This window comes from Gopherus evgoodei, unplaced genomic scaffold, assembly GCF_007399415.2.
Source record: "Gopherus evgoodei ecotype Sinaloan lineage unplaced genomic scaffold, rGopEvg1_v1.p scaffold_52_arrow_ctg1, whole genome shotgun sequence".
NCBI classification, from domain to species: Eukaryota; Metazoa; Chordata; order Testudines; family Testudinidae; genus Gopherus; species Gopherus evgoodei.
In genome coordinates this window covers 66,758-83,635 of record NW_022060073.1, presented here as the reverse complement: position 1 = coordinate 83,635, position 16,878 = coordinate 66,758, and the positions used below count along the sequence as shown (strand labels likewise).

Genomic DNA, 16,878 nt, shown 5'->3' with positions numbered 1-16,878 from the left:
GTCTCCTCCTCCCTGCACCATTCTACTCCTTCCCCAAATCCCTACCCCAGCCCCCCCTCCTCCCCTGAGTGTGTCACGTTCCTGCTCCTCCCGCCTCCCTCGCAGCGCTTACTACAGCTGTTTGACGGTGGCAAGTGCTGGAAGGGAAGGAGGAACAGAGACATGATGTGCTGGGAGGTGAGGGCGGTGGGGCGGGGAGCTGCTGGTGGGTGCAGAGCACCCACTCATTTTCCCCCGTGGGTGCTCCAGCCCCGGAGTACCCACGGAGTCAGCGCCTATGTGCTCCTCTTCTCTTGCACTCAATCCTTGACATCAGTGCTGGTTGTGCTTTTCACAATGCCTGTGTCATGACTGTTTTCTCTGTCTCTGCAGGCAGAGTGTCACAATTACATTCGCATTCTGGAGTTTGCTGATGAGAACCACCTCTTCACCTGCGGGACCTTTGCTTTTGATCCACAGTGCGGCTTCATTGTAAGGGCCTAGTGCCTGTTGGGGGAGGACATAAACAGGGGGATGGTGAATGGGCGAGGAGAAGAGTCCAGTGCTGCCTGCTTGGGAAAATGGGCAGAGGCCAAGAAGGATGAACCTAAAGCTAATGAGAGGCTTTTTTGTGGCTTCATCACCCTAGTTCGAGCCCTCGGAGGCCGTAAGAAATTCACCCTCAGCCTCGTGGTGAGCTATGGAAGTAGTATCCCCATTGTGCAGAAGGGGAAGTGAGTTGCCCAAGGTCATGCCAGGAGTCTGTGTCAGAACCAGGGTTCGAACCCTCCTGAGGCCCCAGGCAGTGTTTTAACCACAGAACATTCCCTCCATATATTAAATTTCCAGTCCTGAGTGGGGTCGTAGTGAGGCAGGAACCCAGGGAAGGATTGGGGCCTCCAGTGAGTGGTTAACGGTCTTTGTAACGAAGCACCGCAGCAAAAAATAAATGTTCTCTTGGCTGTAATAACAAGTTAAACAAGGGAGGGGACAAGTCCTGGGCTTTCACCATTGAGAGTTCACACAATCTAGCTTAACATCAGCCTGTCCCACCCCAGACAGCCCCTAGGGGGATGGTGTCTGTAAGCCTCTCCCCAAACCCAAATGAGGTGGCTGAACTTTCTCTGCTTTTATTGCAGAAAGTGGCCAATTTCAGCAGCGTGGAGCGGCAGGAAAGTGGCCGGGGAAAATGCCCCTTTGAGCCTACACAGCAGTCAGCAGCTGTAATGGTCGGTATGTTTGTTGTAGTGTCAGTGGCATTTTGGTTTGGTCTGGAACTCGGTGCAGGGAGCAAGACTGTGGCTCTGGAAGGAAGAAGCATGTTGGGGGCAGCAGCAGCAAGCGAACAAGCTTCCCTCAGCATCCAAGTGTAAAGGGAGTTCAGTCCTTGACCTCCTATGCAGACACTGCTTGCAGGGCCAGTTAGTTACAGTAGCAATGTGGACACCTGTCTATTAGAAACTGGACAGAAGCACCAGCCCTTCGTTCCCCAGAGTCACTACATGGGGGCAATGACTTCCTGGGATTACTATCTATCTCTCAACGGAACTTGTGACCTATGTGTAAAACCACATAATCCATATCCTGACCCGGAGCTGGAGAGGGATACAAATTACACTGTGCACATCACAGAGCGGCATCTGCTGGTGCCCACTCCGGGAGCTGGTATAGGCTGTATGAGGTCTGCAGCACCTTGAACCATTTAGTGTTTGAAAGTGAACGCTTTTTAAATACGCTGACCTGAGCATCCAGGACTGAGGCTACCAAGGCCCAGGGTGCCCCCACGACCTAGAATCTCCCAAACCTGGTCCTCATTTTCTTGCCTGTGCTTGAGCCATGGGTACCCAGGCAGAGTGCAGTGACTGACTTGGTTAGGAAGATTCCCTTCCATCTCCAGCTGGAGAAGGGTGCCACGTGACTGGGTTAACACTGAGGCCACAGGTGGTTACCACTAGCATTCTAAACCAGCTGCTGAACCTGGGGGAAAAATGAGGGAAAATCCAGCATCTCCTTGCCATCCAGATGCTACACTAAAGCCCGATTTGCCACATTTTCCTACTAGGTTCGGGCACAGCTCTGCATTACAGCCTGGCCATGGTGTACTCCCTTCCCCTCCCCCATCTTTCCCTGCATTTCACATTGGTCCCTTGTCTCTTTCACACCTGTCACACCTTGGACCTTCCTCTAGATGGTGTCCTGTATGCTGCCACTGTCAGCAACTTCCTGGGGACACAGCCCATCATATCCAGAGCAACAGGAAACCTTGAGGAGCGCATCCGGACAGAGATCTCAGTGACCTGGCTGAATGGTGAGTGACCAATGAAAATCAGAATAATAGAATATCAGGGTTGGAAGGGATCTCAGGAGGTCATCTAGTCCAACCCTGATATTCTAAGATTCTATGAACCTCCTGCTCAAAGCAGGACCAATTCCCAATTAAATCATCCCAGCCAGGGCTTTGTCAAGCCTGACCTTAAAAACCTCTAAGAAAGGAAATTCTACCACCTCCCTGGGTAACCCATTCCAGTGTTTCACCACCCTCCTAGTGAAATAGTGTTTCCTAATGTCCAACCTAAACCTCCCCCTCTGCAACTTGAGACCATTGCTCCTTGTTCTGTTATCTGCTACCACTGAGAACAGTCTAGTTCCATCCTCTTTGGAACCCCGCTTCAGGTAGTTGAAAGCAGCTATCAAATCCTCCCTCACTCTTCTCTTCCGCAGACTAAATAACCCCAGTTTCCTCAGCATCTCCTTGTAAGCCATGTGCCTGAGCCATCTGATAATTTTTGTTGCCCTCCACTGGACCCTCTTCAATTTGTCCACATCCTTTCTGCAGTGGGGGGCCCAAAACTGGACACAGTCTCCAAATGAGACCTCACCAGTGTCGAATAGAGGGGAATGATCACATCCCTCGATCTGCTGGCAATGCCCCTACTTATACAGCTGAAAATGCTGTTAGCCTTTTTTGGCAACAAGGGCACACTGTTGACTCATATCCAGCTTCTCGTCCACTGTAACGCGAACTGCTGCCTAGCCATTTGGTCCCTAGTCTGTAGCAGTGCATGGGATTCTTCTGTCCTAAGTGCAGGACTCTGTACTTGTCCTTTTTGAACCTCATCAGGTTTCTTTTGGCCCAATCCCCTAATTTGTCTAGGTCCCTCTGTGTCCTATCCTTACCCTCCAGTGTATCTACCACTCCTCCCAGTTTAGTGTCATCTGCAAACTTGCTGAGGGTGCAATCCATGCCATCCTCCTGATCATTAATAAAGATATTGAACAAAATCGGCCTCAGGACCGACCCTTGGGGCACTCCACTTGATACTGGCTGCCAACTAGATATGGAGCCACTGATCACTACCTGTTGAGCCTGACCATCTAGCCAGCTTTCTATCTACCTTATGGTCCTTTCATCCAGCCCATACTTCTTTAACTTGCTGGCAAGAATACTGTGGGAGACCTTATCAAAAGCTTAGGGTTAGGGTTAGGGTTAGGGTAACCGTAACCCTAACCCTAACCCCTCATCCACAGAGCCAGTTATCTCCTCATAGAAGGCAGTTAGGTTAGTCAGTCATGACTTGTCTTTGGTGAATCCATGCTGACTGTTCCTGATCACTTTCCTCTCCTCTAAGTGCTTCCGAATTGATTCCTGGAGGACCTGCTCCATGATTTTTCCAGGGACTGAGATGAGGCTGACTGACTTGTAGTTCTCTGGATCCTCCTCCTTCCCTTTTTTAAAGATGGGAACTACATTAGCCTTTTTCCAGTCATCCGGGACCTCCCACGTTCGCCATGAGTTTTCAAAGATAACGGCCAATGGCTCTTCAATCACATCCGCCAACTCCTTTAGCACCCTCAGATGCAGTGCATCCGGCCCCATGGATTGTGCTCGTCCAGCTTTTCTAAATAGTCCCGAACCCCTTCTTTCTCCACAGAGGGCTGGTCACCTCCTCCCCATGCTGTGCTGCCCAGTGCAGCAGTCTGGGAGCTGACCTTGTTTATGAAGACAGAGGCAAAAAAAATCATTGAGTACATTCGCTTTTTCCACATCCTCTATCACTAGGTTGCCTCCCTCATTAAGTAAGGGGCCCACACTTTCCTTGACTTTCTTCTTGTTGCTAACATACCTGAAGAAACCCTTCTTGTTACTCTTAACATCCCTTGCTATCTGAAACTCCAAGTGTGATTTGGCCTTCCCGATTTCACTCCTGCATGCCTGAGCAATATTTTTATACTCCTCCCTGGTCATTTGTCCAGTCTTCCACTTGTTCTTTTTTGTGTTTTAAGATCAGCAAGGATTTCACTGTTAAGCCAAGCTGGTTGCCTGCCATATTTGCTATTCTTTTTACACATCAGAATAGTTTGTTTCTGGAACCTCAATAAGGCTTCTTTAGAATGCAGCCAGCTCTCCTTGATTCCTTTCCCCCTCGCTTTATTCTCCCAGCGGATCCTGCCCATCAGTTCCCTGAGGGAGTCAGTCTGCTTTTCTGAAGTCCAGGATCCAAAATGTTGCACTTGCTAAGTGTTTAAGGGATCTGGGGACAGAGAAAGAGAAGGGGGGAGATGGATGTTTCTGAGGGCGACCAGGGTGGGAGTCTTAGAGATCATCAATGGCTGATGATACACAGAGAAGATGCCAAGTGAATCCTGCCTCCTCTTGGCCCCTGAGAGTGTCCAGGACAGGTAGGGATGATATCAATATACTGGCCCTTTGCCCAGGAACAGTGGTAGTCACCTGTGGGGGAGAGAGGGTGCAGGGACGATCTGCCTTGTTCAGCATTTGAACCTCCGATAGTTCATTTCCTGTTGTGATTGTCTCTCACCTGTATCCATAGACCCAGTCTTTGTGGGCTCCACTTTCCTGAGAGGGGGCGAGAGTGGAGAGGACGACAAAATCTATTTCTTCTTCACGGAGACAGCTAGAGAGTATGACTTCTATGAACAAGTGAAGGTCCCACGCGTGGCCAGAGTCTGCAAGGTACAATCCCCAGGGCTCCACAGTCCAGAAGGGAGGGGATGACCTCACAGGCACCTGGCAGCTCCTGTGCAAGGTGAAAGCTGCCTGCCAGTCCAGGGTGTCTGCCACTCTCAGGAGGTGATAAAAAATAATTATCCTTATCTGGCCAGGACACCAGTGTGACGGTCTGGATCACAGAAACCCCTTGGGAACTGCCAACTGATGTGCTGAGACTACTCCTGAGCCTGTTTCCCCTGGCAGCTTAGGACGTCATTGCCCTGCCTGGTTTGAGCCAGACATGCTAGCCTGCTGCAAACCCAGACCCAGGTCTGAACCTCATCCCCTAACAGCTGCAGGCTTAACTGAAAACAGCTTAAGAAATGTTCCTGTCTCCAACACTCAGATACCCGCTCTGTCATAAACAGATAGTTAAGGGTTAATGTTCTTTTACCTGTAAAGGGTTAACACAGGGAACCTGAAACACATGACCAGAGGACCAATCAGGAAACAAGACTTTTTCAAATCTGGGTGGAGGGAAGTTTTGGGTGTGAGTTCTTTGTTCTTTGTCTTGTGTCTGTGCCCTCTCGGCTCTGAGAGTGATTTTTCTATCTCCTGGCTTTCTAATCTTCTGTTTCCAAGTTGTAAGTACAAGGATAGTAAGACAATAGGTTTATATTGTTTTCTTTTGTATTTACATGTGTGTAGTTGCTGGAATGTTTTAAATTGTATTCTTTTTGGATAAGGCTGTTTATTCATTTTTCTTTTAAGCAATTGACCCTGTATATTGTCAACTTGATACAGAGCCTATTTTTAATGTCCTTTTTTCTTTCTTTTTATATAAAGCTTTCTTTTTAAGACCTGTTGGAGTTTTTCTTTAGTGGAGACTCCAGGGAATTGAGTCTGCAGCTCACCAGGGAATTGGTGGGAGAAAGAAGTCAAGGGGAAAATCTCTTTGTGTTAGATTTACTAAGCCTGACTTTGCATACCCTCTGGGTGAGGGGGAGAGATTAGATCTCTCGGTACTTGTGTTTCCAGGACTGGAAGCAGGGAATCTCCTAGGGTTGTCCAGGGAGGGGAGCCTGGGAGGAAGTAACAAGGAAACAAGGGAGGGGGTTATTTCCCTTTGTTGTAAGACTCAAGGCATCTGAGTCTTGGGGTCCCCCAGGGAAGGTTTTGGGGAGACCACAGTGAGCTAGACACTGTATAATTCCTAGCTGGTGGCAGCCATACCAGGTCCAAGCAGATAACTAAGCTTGGAGGTTTTCATGCTAACACCCATATTTTGGACGCTGAGGTCCAGATCTGGGAAAAAATGTTATGACATACTCCCAATGGGGTCCAAACCCCAAATAAATTCGTTTTACCCTGTATAAAGCTTATGCAGGGTAAACTCATAAATTGTTCTCCCTATATAGCACTGATAGAGAGAGATGCACAGCTGTTTACATCTCCTCCGCCCCCCCGGCATTAATACATACTCTGGGTTAATTAATAAGTAAAAAGTGATTTTATTAAATACAAAAAGTAGGATTCAAGTGGTTCCAAGTAATGACAGACAGAACAAAGTAAATTACCAGACAAGATAAAATAAAACATGCAAGTCAATGCTTAATACACTAAGAATGTGATTAGAGATGAAATCTCACCCTCAGAGATGTTCCAGTAAGCTTCCTTTACAGACCAGCCTCCTTTTAGTCTGGGTCCAGCAGTCACTCCCACCCCTGTGGTTACTGTCCTTTGTTCCAGTCTCTTTTAGGTAACCTTTGGGTGTGGAGAGGCTACCTCTTGAGCCAGATGAAGACAAAATGAAGGGGTTTTCAGGGGCTTAAATAGACTTTCTCATGTGGGTGGTCCCCCTCCTCCAGAATTCAGCTCCAAGATGGAGTTTTGGAGTCACATGGGCAAGTCACAGGTCCATGCATGACTGAGTTCCTTACCAGCCAAGCCACATTCCTGGGAAAGCTCAGGTGTGGATTGTCGTCTCCAACTTCATTGTTGGCTTAAGTGTTTCTTGATTAGGCACTTACTGAGAATAGTCTTTTCTCACGTACCTGACCAACTGCTTCACAGAGGCTACTTAAAATAATTAAACAAGTACATAGCCAATATTCATAATTTTTAATACAAAATGATACGTGCATACAAATAGGATGAATATATTTAAGAACAAATCGTGTCAAACTAATCTGATAACATTCTTTGATAGGATAACGAGCCTTGTGGATAAGGGAGAAGCGGTGGATGTGATATACCTAGACTTTAGTAAGGCATTTGATACGGTCTCGCATGATATTCTTATAGATAAACTAGGAAAGTACAATTTAGATGGGGCTACTATAAGGTGGGTGCATAACTGGCTGGATAACCGTTCTCATAGAGTAGTTATTAATGGCTCCTGATCCTGCTGGAAAGGTCTAACAAGTGGGGTTCCGCAGGGGTCTGTTTTGGGACCAGCTCTGTTCAATATCTTCATCAACGATTTAGATGTTGGCATAGAAAGTACGCTTATTAAGTTTGCGGACGATACCAAACTGGGAGGGATTGCAACTGCTTTGGAGGACAGGGTCAAAATTCAAAATGATCTGGACAAATTGGAGAAATGGTCTGAGGTAAACAGGATGAAGTTCAATAAGGATAAATGCAAAGTGCTCCACTTAGGAAGGAACAATCAGTTTCACACATACAGAATGGGAAGAGACTGTCTAGGAAGGAGTATGGCAGAAAGAGATCTAGGGGTCATAGTGGACCACAAGCTTAATATGAGTCAACAGTGTGATACTGTTGCAAAAAAAGCAAACGTGATTCTGGGATGCATTAACAGTTGTGTTGTAAACAAGACACGAGAAGTCATTCTTCCGCTTTACTCTGCGCTGGTTAGGCCTCAACTGGAGTATTGTGTCCAGTTCTGGGCATCACATTTCAAGAAAGATGTGGAAAAATTGGAGAGAGTCCAGAGAAGAGCAACAAGAATGATTAAAGGTCTTGAGAACATGACCTATGAAGGAAGGCTGAAGGAATTGGGTTTGTTTAGTTTGGAAAAGAGAAGACTGAGAGGGGACATGATAGCAGTTTTCAGGAGGAGGGAGAAAACTTGTTCACCTTAGCCTCCAATGATAGAACAAGAAGCAATGGGCTTAAACTGCAGCAAGGGAGATTTAGGTTGGACATTAGGAAAAAGTTCCTAACTGTCAGGGTAGTTAAACACTGGAATAGATTGCCTAGGGAAGTTGTGGAATCTCCATCTCTGGAGATATTTAAGAGTAGGTTAGATAAATGTCTTTTAGGGATGGTCTAGACAGTATTTGGTCCTGCCATCAGGGCAGGGGACTGGACTCGATGACCTCTCGAGGTCCCTTCCAGTCCATGAGTCTATGAGTAGGTCATAACCTTTACAGAGATATGTTACATGGCATATGTAGCATAAAACGTATTCCGGTTATGTCATATATACATTCATAAGCATATTCCCATAAAGCATTATGGGGTGCACTGTCACAACCAGAACTGGAAACCTGGTTCTGCCAGAAGAACCTATGGGATATGCAGTGATGGTACATGGCCAGGCCCTCACTTGTGCTCACTGTCAGGAGCACAATATGTCCTGCCACCGCTTGGGGGCAAGGATGTCAGTGTGGACTTGGAGCCCCTCTGCTGTCTTTGCCAAAGAACATCTTCCATCCCTGATCAGAGTCTGTCACTAAACTGAGCTCTGCTATATCTCCAGATTCTGTCCACTCCTCTCCATCCACGCAGCCGAACTCCGGTCCTGGCCTTGGCCATCCACACCTCCACCATAGCAAATTCCTTTTCTCTGGCCTCCCTGACACACATCTACCTCTCGTCTCTGTCCAAAACTCCACTGCAAAAATAACCTATCTTGCTGCCCCCACAGAGTGTGTTCAGCTCCTGGTAAGCCTTGTGGGCTCCCTTTGAACTCCTGGTTCTCCCTCCTGCCTCTCAGCCTCATCTTCTCTTACTTCTCCATGATCTCCGTCCTCAGCTCATGCTGCTTGCCTAGACATTCCTGCCTGTACTTCCTCTGCACTGCCTCCCATGCAGGCTTCTCCTCTCCATCATATGGGCCGCCATCCATATCCTGCTTGTCTGTGTCTCCTACAAGCATCTCTGTGCTTTCCTCCATGGTTCCTTTTCCCTCCATGCGCTAGTTCATAAAGACTGTCTTGTCCTCCTCTATGACCCTTTCCTAGCCCCACATCTGCTGTGACATCAATAGTAAATAGCCAGCTTGAAGGGCTAGGCAAGGTCTTCCAATGTCATTAAAGTTGATTGCTTGCTGAATACCATTTAAAAACTAATCTGTAATGGTGTCTTTCTGCTGTGTTACCCCAATATGCCCTCCCCCACTTCCTTAGCTGCTTATATCCACCTGTTCCTGCTTGTCTTAGCTTGTGAACTCTTTGGGACAGTGCCTCTCTCATTCTGTCTATGCAGCATCCAACACAACGTGGTTCTGACATGTGATTCAGCTCTTATTTATTATCATTATTTATATTATCATAGTGCCTAGGAGCCCCGGTCATGGACCAAGAGCCCATTGTGCTAGGTGCAAAATACAGACCCAAAAGGCTGTCACTGCCTCAAAGAGCTTACAATGTAAGTACAAGACGAGATGACAGATGGATACAGACGGAGTACAAGGAAACAATGAGACAGTATTGGTCATCACAAAAGACAGTGGTATCAGTGAACCAGCAGCCTAAACCTTGTCAAATTTTTGTTGGCTTCACAGCAATTTTAAGATGGTATTTGAAGGAGAACACTGAGTTAGTTTTGCAGATGTTTGTGCAGGGCCACCCAGAGGATTCAGGGAGCCGGGGCAAAGTGGGGGAGCTGCAGCGCTTGTACTTACCTAGCAGCAGCCCGGGTTTTCAGTGGCATTTTGGCAAAGGGGAGCCCTTCAGTCACTCCACATCTTCGGCAGCACTGAAGGTCCCCCCACCGCTGAAATGCCACTGAAAAACCGGAGCGACTGAAGGGGCCCCCGCCGCCAAAGACCCGGACTGCTTCTGGGCTAGGGCTCACAAGGCCCCTGCGGGGCCCAGGGTCTGGGGCAAATTGCCCCACTTTTCCCCCTGCCCCTCCCCAGGCAGCCCTGTATTTGTGAGGAGCACCTTCCACGCTCAAGAGGCAGCATGGGAAAAAGCACGGAAGGTGCTTGTTTGAAAATTTATGAGTGAGTGGTGCAGGATGGCATCATGGGCTAATCGGAGGCTGGAGTCAACCTGTCAGTACTAAAGGCTCTGTAGGCTCTACAATAATATACAAATAAAGAACACAGGTTTCCATACTGACTACTGATCACATCCATGTTTAATAAAAATGCTTCATTTGTTATCTGCAGCTACTGCAAACCTTCCAGTGTGCCCCTGCAGAATCTAAGTCCAGCTTGCTGTGCAGTGCTGGGTGGGGCTTTACCTTCGTTATCGTTGTAAATGCCATGATCAGTTAGTCTGCCTGTCTGTGTATTGCAAAGCTCAGTGCTCATCTGTTAGAGGGACAAGGTGAGTGAGGTAATATGTTTTTTTGGACCAGCTTCTGTTGGTGAGAGAGACAAGCTTTTGAGTCACGCCTAGCTCTGCTTCAGGTCTGGGAAAGGTACTTACCGCATCACAGCTAAATGCAAGGTGCAACAGATTGTTTAGTATAAGTTAGCATGTATTATAAGGGACCATTCAAGGTAGAGTGGTCTGTTGACACAAAATGGGAGGATGGGGGTTAGTGAGTTACAGATTATTGTAATAACCCATAAATCCAGTGTCTCTGTCCAGTACATGATTTTTAGTGTCTAGCAAAATAGTGAATTTAAGCTCCCAGACTTGTCTATTTTGAAAGTGTTGTGCGGGTTTCCTTTGAAGATGAAGACTAAGAGGTCAGATACAGAGTGATCACTTTGTGAAAAGTTTTCATCCACCGGTGGCAGGGTGTTTTTGTCTTTTATTGTTTGTCTGTATGAATTATCTCTAATATCCCAGGACCGACACAGCTACAGCTACACATGCTCATCTATTGTCTGACATGCTATGTTAGCTGTAACACAGACCATGCCTGGTTTGGGTAGCTTGTGATATCTGACAAGCTTACAATCAAGATCATTCATCAGTAATTTAATACTGCCTCTGGTGGTTATGTATTCTGCCAATTGAAGCTTTCTTTCTGTTATCTTGGCCTGTTGAGAGTGGTTTACAATAGGAACAGCCATACTGAATCAGACTAATGGTCCATCGAGCTTTCTTGTCTTCCAACAGTGGCCAGTGCCAGGAGCTTCAGAGCGAATGAGCAGAGTAGTGCTACTGAGTGATCCATCCCCCGTCATCCACTCCCACTATCTGGCAGGCAGAAGCTAGCGACACCCAGAGCACGAGGTTGCATCCATGACCATCTGCGCTAATAGCCATTGCTGGACCTGTCCTCCATGAACTTCTCATTCTTTTTTCAATCCTGTTATAATTTTGGCCTTCACAGCATGCCCTGGAAAGGTGTTCCGCAGGTTGACCGTGCATTGTGTGAAGAAGTATCTCCTTTTGTTTTGTTTTGAACCTGCTGCCTATTGATTTATTTGGATGACCCCTGGTTCTTGTATTATGGGGAGGAGTAAATAACACTTCTGTATTCACTTTTTCCACACCATTCTCTAACATAACCCCCCTGCCCTCCCCAGCCATCTCTTTTGTAAACTCAGCAGTTCCAGTCTTTTTAATCTCTCCTCATACAGCAGCTATTCCATACCCTTAATCAGTTTTGCTGCCCTTCTCTGCACTTTTTCCAGTTCAAACATATCTTTTTTGAGATGGGATGACCAGAACTGCATGGTCATTCACGGTGTGGGCATATCATGGATTTATATAGTGGCATTATGTGTTCTGATTTAGGAAAGGTAATAACATTGTTAGCTTTTTTGACTGCCACTGCACACTGAGCGGATGTTTTCAGAGAACTATCCACAATGACTCCAAGAGCTTTCTTGAGTGATAACAGCTAATTTAGACCCCATCATTGTGTATGTGCAGCAGGGATTATGTCTTCCAGTGTGAATTACTTCACATTTATCAACATGGAATTTCATCTGCCATTGTGTTGCCTAGTCACCCAGCTTTGTGGGATCCCTTTGTAACTCTTTCCAGTCTGCTTTGGACTTAACTATCTTGAGTAATCTTGTATCATCTGCAGATTTTGCCACCTCGCTGTTCACTCCTTTTTCAGGTCATTTATGAATGTGTTGAACAGTACATGACTGCTTACTTTGCATAAGAGCCTTTGGTGTTGGAACTTGTTGGAGTTTTTCTGAAGGTCCAAGTGCACTGTGTTAATTGGATCAACCTGTGTGTGTGCTTGTTGATACTCAAAGAATTGTAGTAGATTGGTGAGGAATGATTTCCCTTTCCAGAAGGCTGAGTTGACTCTTCTCCAATGTATCATGTTTGTCTGTGAGCCTGATAATTCTGTTCTTTGGTATAGTTTTAATCAATCTGCCTGGTACTGAAGTTAGGCTTACTGGCCTGTAATTGCCAGGATCGCCTCTGAAGCCTTTTAAAAAAATCGACATTACATTAACTATTCTCCAGTCATCTGAACAGAAGCTGATTTAAGCAATAGGTTATTAGTTCTGCAGTTTCTTGTATGAATTCCTGATCAGTTTGTTCCAAACCCACCTCGATTGACACCTCAGTCGGGGACAGTTTTCCAGATTTGTCACCTAACAAAAATAGCCTGGCTGTGGGAATCTCCTTCAAATCCTCTGCAGTGAAGACCGATGTAAATAATTCATTTAGTTTCTCTGCAATGGCCTTATCTTCCTTGAGCCTACTTTAGCACTTCAATCAGCCAGTGGCCCTGTCATAAACAGATAGTCAAGGGTTAATAGAACAGAAGTACTTCATCTCCCTTTTGCCTGTAAAGGGTTTACAAGATCAGTGAGCCAGGCTGTCACCTGACCAGTGGACCAATCAGGGAACAGGATACTTTCAAATCTTGAAGGAGGGACGTTTATGTGTGTGCTGTTAGATTTTGGTGGTTGTTCACTCTGGGGGCTCAGAGGGATCAGACGTGCAACCAGGTTTCTCTCCAGTCTCTCTGATACAGGCTCTTATAAGTTCAGAATAGCGAGTACTAGGTAGATAAAGAGAGTTAGGCTTATGTTTGTTTTCTTTATTTGCAAATGTGTATTTGGCTGGGAGGAGTTCAAATTGGTATTTTGCTGAAAAGATTTTAATTTGTACTTGTATACTTAGGCTGGGAGGGTATTCCCAGTGTCTATAGCTGAAAGACCCTGTACCTATTCCATTTTATATTTACAAAGATAATTTTTACTGTTTTTCTTTCTTTAATTAAAAGCTTTTCTTGTTTAAAAACCTGATTTTTTTTTTTTTTATTCTGGTGTGAGATCCCAGGGGACGGGGTCTGGATTCACCAGGGAATTGGTGGGGAGAAAGGAGGGAAGGGGGGGAGAGAGGTTAATTTCTCTCTGTGTTAGGATTACTTTCTCTCTCAGGGAGAGTCTGAGAGGGGGAAAGAGGAGGAGGGGGGAAGGTGAATTTTCCCCTCTGTTTTAAGATTCAAGGAGTTTGAATCACAGTGATCTTCCAGGATAACTCAGGGAGGGGAAGCCTGGGAGAGGCAACGATGAGGGAAAGGGTTTACTTTCCTTGTGTTAAGATCCAGAGGGACTGGGTCTTGGGGATTCCCGGGCAAGATTTTGGGGGGACCAGAGTGTACCAGGCACTGGAATTCCTGGTTGGTGGCAGCGTTACAAGTACTAAGCTGGTAATTGAGCTTAGAGGAATTCATGCTGGTACCCCATCTTTTGGACGCTAAGGTTCAGAGTGGGGAATTATACCATGACAGGCCCCACTGCCAGTTAGTCTGGCAGGCTTCCTGCTTCTGATGTACTTAAAAATTTTTGCTGTCAGTTTGATGACCAGATAAATTGGGATGGGGGTGGGAGGTAATAGGCTCCTGTGTAAGACAAAGCTCCATATCGGGACTGTCTCTATAAAATTGGGATATATGGTCACCCTAGCTGTCAGTTTTTGTCTTTTTGCTAATTGCTGTTCAAATCCTTTGTTTGGCATGCCAAATTTTCCTTTGACTCTTGACTTGCCAGAATTTATGCTCCTTTCAAGGATTCCTTTTTGTCTGTAACCACCTCTTCAACTCTGTTGTTTAGCCATGCTGGCATTTTTTTGATCTGCATGTTGTTTTTTTATTGCATTTTCTATTTTGGCTATACATTTAATTGAGCCTCTATTATGGTATGTTTAAAAAGTTCCATGAAGCTTGGAGGCATTTTATTCTTGCGACTATTCCTTTAATTTCTGTTTAACAAACCTCATTTTTGTGTTGTTCCCCTTTTTGAAGTTAAATGCTACTGTGGTGGGTTTCTTTGGTATTTCCGCTCCAAAAGGAGTTAAATATAATTACATTATGGTTGCTATTACCCAGCATTTCAGCTATATTTACCTCTTAAACCAGATCCTGTGCTCCACTTAGGACTAGATGAAGAATTGCCTCCCTCCTTATAGGTACCAGACTAGCTGCTCCAAGAAGCAGTCATTAATGATGTCTAGAAACTTTATCTCTGCATCTTGTCCTGAGGTGACATGTACCCAATCACTATGGGGATAGTTGAAATCTTCCATTACCACTGGATTTTCTGGTTTTGGAGCTTCTGTGCTCTCCCAGAGCATTTCACAATCATCATCACCATCTTGGTTATGTTGTTGGTGGTATATTCCTACTGCTAAACTCTTATTATTCAACCAGGGAATTTATATCCATACATTCTATGGTACAGTTTGGTTTATTTAAGATTTTCTCTATATATGACTCTCTGCTTTCTTTCACATATAGTGCCATTTCCCTACTCTGTCATTCCAATATATTTTGTAGATTCCAAGGCCAGAAGAGACCATTGTGATCATCTAGTCTGATCTCCTGTATAACACAGATCATAGAACTTCCTCCAAATAATCCCCAGAATAGATCTTTTAGAAAAACAACCAGTCTTGATGTAAAATTTGTCAGTGATGGAGAATCCATCACGTCCCTCATGGTTAAAAATTTGTTTTATTTGCAGTCTGACTTTATGTACATATTCTGCCCTAATCTTGGGGCTGTCTTCTTCTGTGTTGAGGACGCCGGAATGGACCTGTTGGTCATAGAAGCCCCAAGTGAAAGCAGAGTGCTAATGCTTGAACAGAAGAATACCCAAAATGCTTGGATGAGTTAAGATAAGCTCTTGCTAGAAGCTGTGAGCAGCCAATGAATCCTCTTTTTTTCTGAGGGTAAATGTCTCCTTTTTTCTCTCTCTCTAGGGGGACTTGGGAGGCCTGAAGACCCTGCAGAAGCGGTGGACAACTTTCCTAAAGACCCAGCTGGTTTGCTTGGATCCAGAGAGTGGAACCAACTTCAATCTACTGAAGGATGTATTTACCTTGCACTCTGTAAACGGGACTTCTGCAGTGTTCTATGGTATCTTCTCAGCCCAGAGGTGGGTGCCTTTCCTGGCTCCGGCAGGTGCTCATTGAATGAAAAGTGGACTTGGTATGCAAAGGGGAGTGATCCTGAGTCTCGTGATATGACTGTGCTCTGCACACCAAGTCTGAGTCCCTGTGGACATCTCTGCCAGCAGAGCCAAGTGTATATCGTCTCAAGCAATGCAATGCTCTGTACAAGGATAGAATAAGGAGGAAAAATCCTCACAACTTCTCGCTTCCTTACAGGTGCTAAAGAGCAGGTGGGAGAATCCTGGTCTTTTAGTCCATTGACTGCTTTTATTCTCTTCACTCCTAGTTACGACTGTTCATCTTGTGTGTTGCCCAGATCATTTTAAATCTGGAAACACTGTGTTTTGGAGAACTTCGGTTTCTCTCTGAGTGACTGTCCACACAGATTCCATGCTTGACACACACGTGGCCCATGTGTGCAATAGCAGTGTCCATTGGAGCCAGGCCTGCACTCTGATGTCCTTACATTTCCCCCCAGTAAATGAAGGCCTATAAGGTTGAGCGGGATCAGCCACTGCTCAGTTCATTAAAGCCCATGGTTGTGAGACAGAATCCCTGCAGTGTCCATTACCTTGCTTTGTGCGACTTAACTATTACCTTACTAATGTCTATAATTAGTATTAGAGTAGGTAGAGTTAGTTTAGTTAGGTTTCCTCTCCTTGTAGGCTTCATAAAAACAACGCCTCCCCTTTACCAAAATCCAAAACTTTTCATTGGTTTCCTTTTTTCCTAACTCCCCCCCCCCAATCATCTCTCCGCAATACAAGAGGTTATTCTGATATCATAGAATCATAAAAATGTCATGCTGTGTCATGGTATAATTCCCCACTCTGAACCTTAGAGTCCAAAAGATGGGGTACCAGCATGAATTCCTCTAAGCTTAATTACCAGCCTAGAACGTGTAGCGCTGCCACCAACCAGGAATTCCAGTGCCTGCTACACTCTGGTCCCCACAAAACCTTGCCCGAGGAACCCCAAGACCCAGACCCTCTGGATCTTAACACAAGGAAAGTAAACCCTTTCCCTCACCATTGCCTCTTTCAGGCTTCTCCTCCCTGGATTACCCTGGAAGATCACTGTGATTCAAACTCCTTGAATCTTAAACAGAGGGGAAAATCCACCTTCCCCCCTCCTTCTCTCTCCCCCTCCCAGATTCTTCCTGAGAGAGAAGGTAATCCTAACACAGAGAGAAAATTAACCTCTCTTTTCCCCTTCCCTCTTTTCTCCCCACCAATTCCCGGGTGAATCCAGACCCCGTCCCCTGGGGTCTCACCAGAATAAAAAAACAATCAGGTTCTTAAACAAGAAAAGCTTTTTAATTAAAGAAGAAAAAAAACAGTAAAAATTATCTTTGTAAATTTAAGATGGAATATGTTACAGGGTCTTTCAGCTATAGACACTGGGAATACCCTCCCAGCCTAA

The 16,878-nt window shown here is 45.6% G+C and overlaps 1 protein-coding gene across 2 annotated transcripts in view; it reads left to right on the top strand.

Moving 5' to 3' along the window:
• Positions 1-16,878, top strand: part of SEMA4F (ssemaphorin 4F) — a 180,725-nt gene that overhangs the window by 108,867 nt on the left and 54,980 nt on the right. For both annotated transcript variants that reach the window (XM_030547104.1, XM_030547105.1), the window contains exons 4-8: positions 377-471; positions 1,119-1,212; positions 2,168-2,287; positions 4,812-4,954; positions 15,265-15,440. In XM_030547104.1, the coding sequence (XP_030402964.1) occupies positions 377-471; positions 1,119-1,212; positions 2,168-2,287; positions 4,812-4,954; positions 15,265-15,440 (628 nt within the window). The remainder of the gene's footprint in view (positions 1-376; positions 472-1,118; positions 1,213-2,167; positions 2,288-4,811; positions 4,955-15,264; positions 15,441-16,878) is intronic.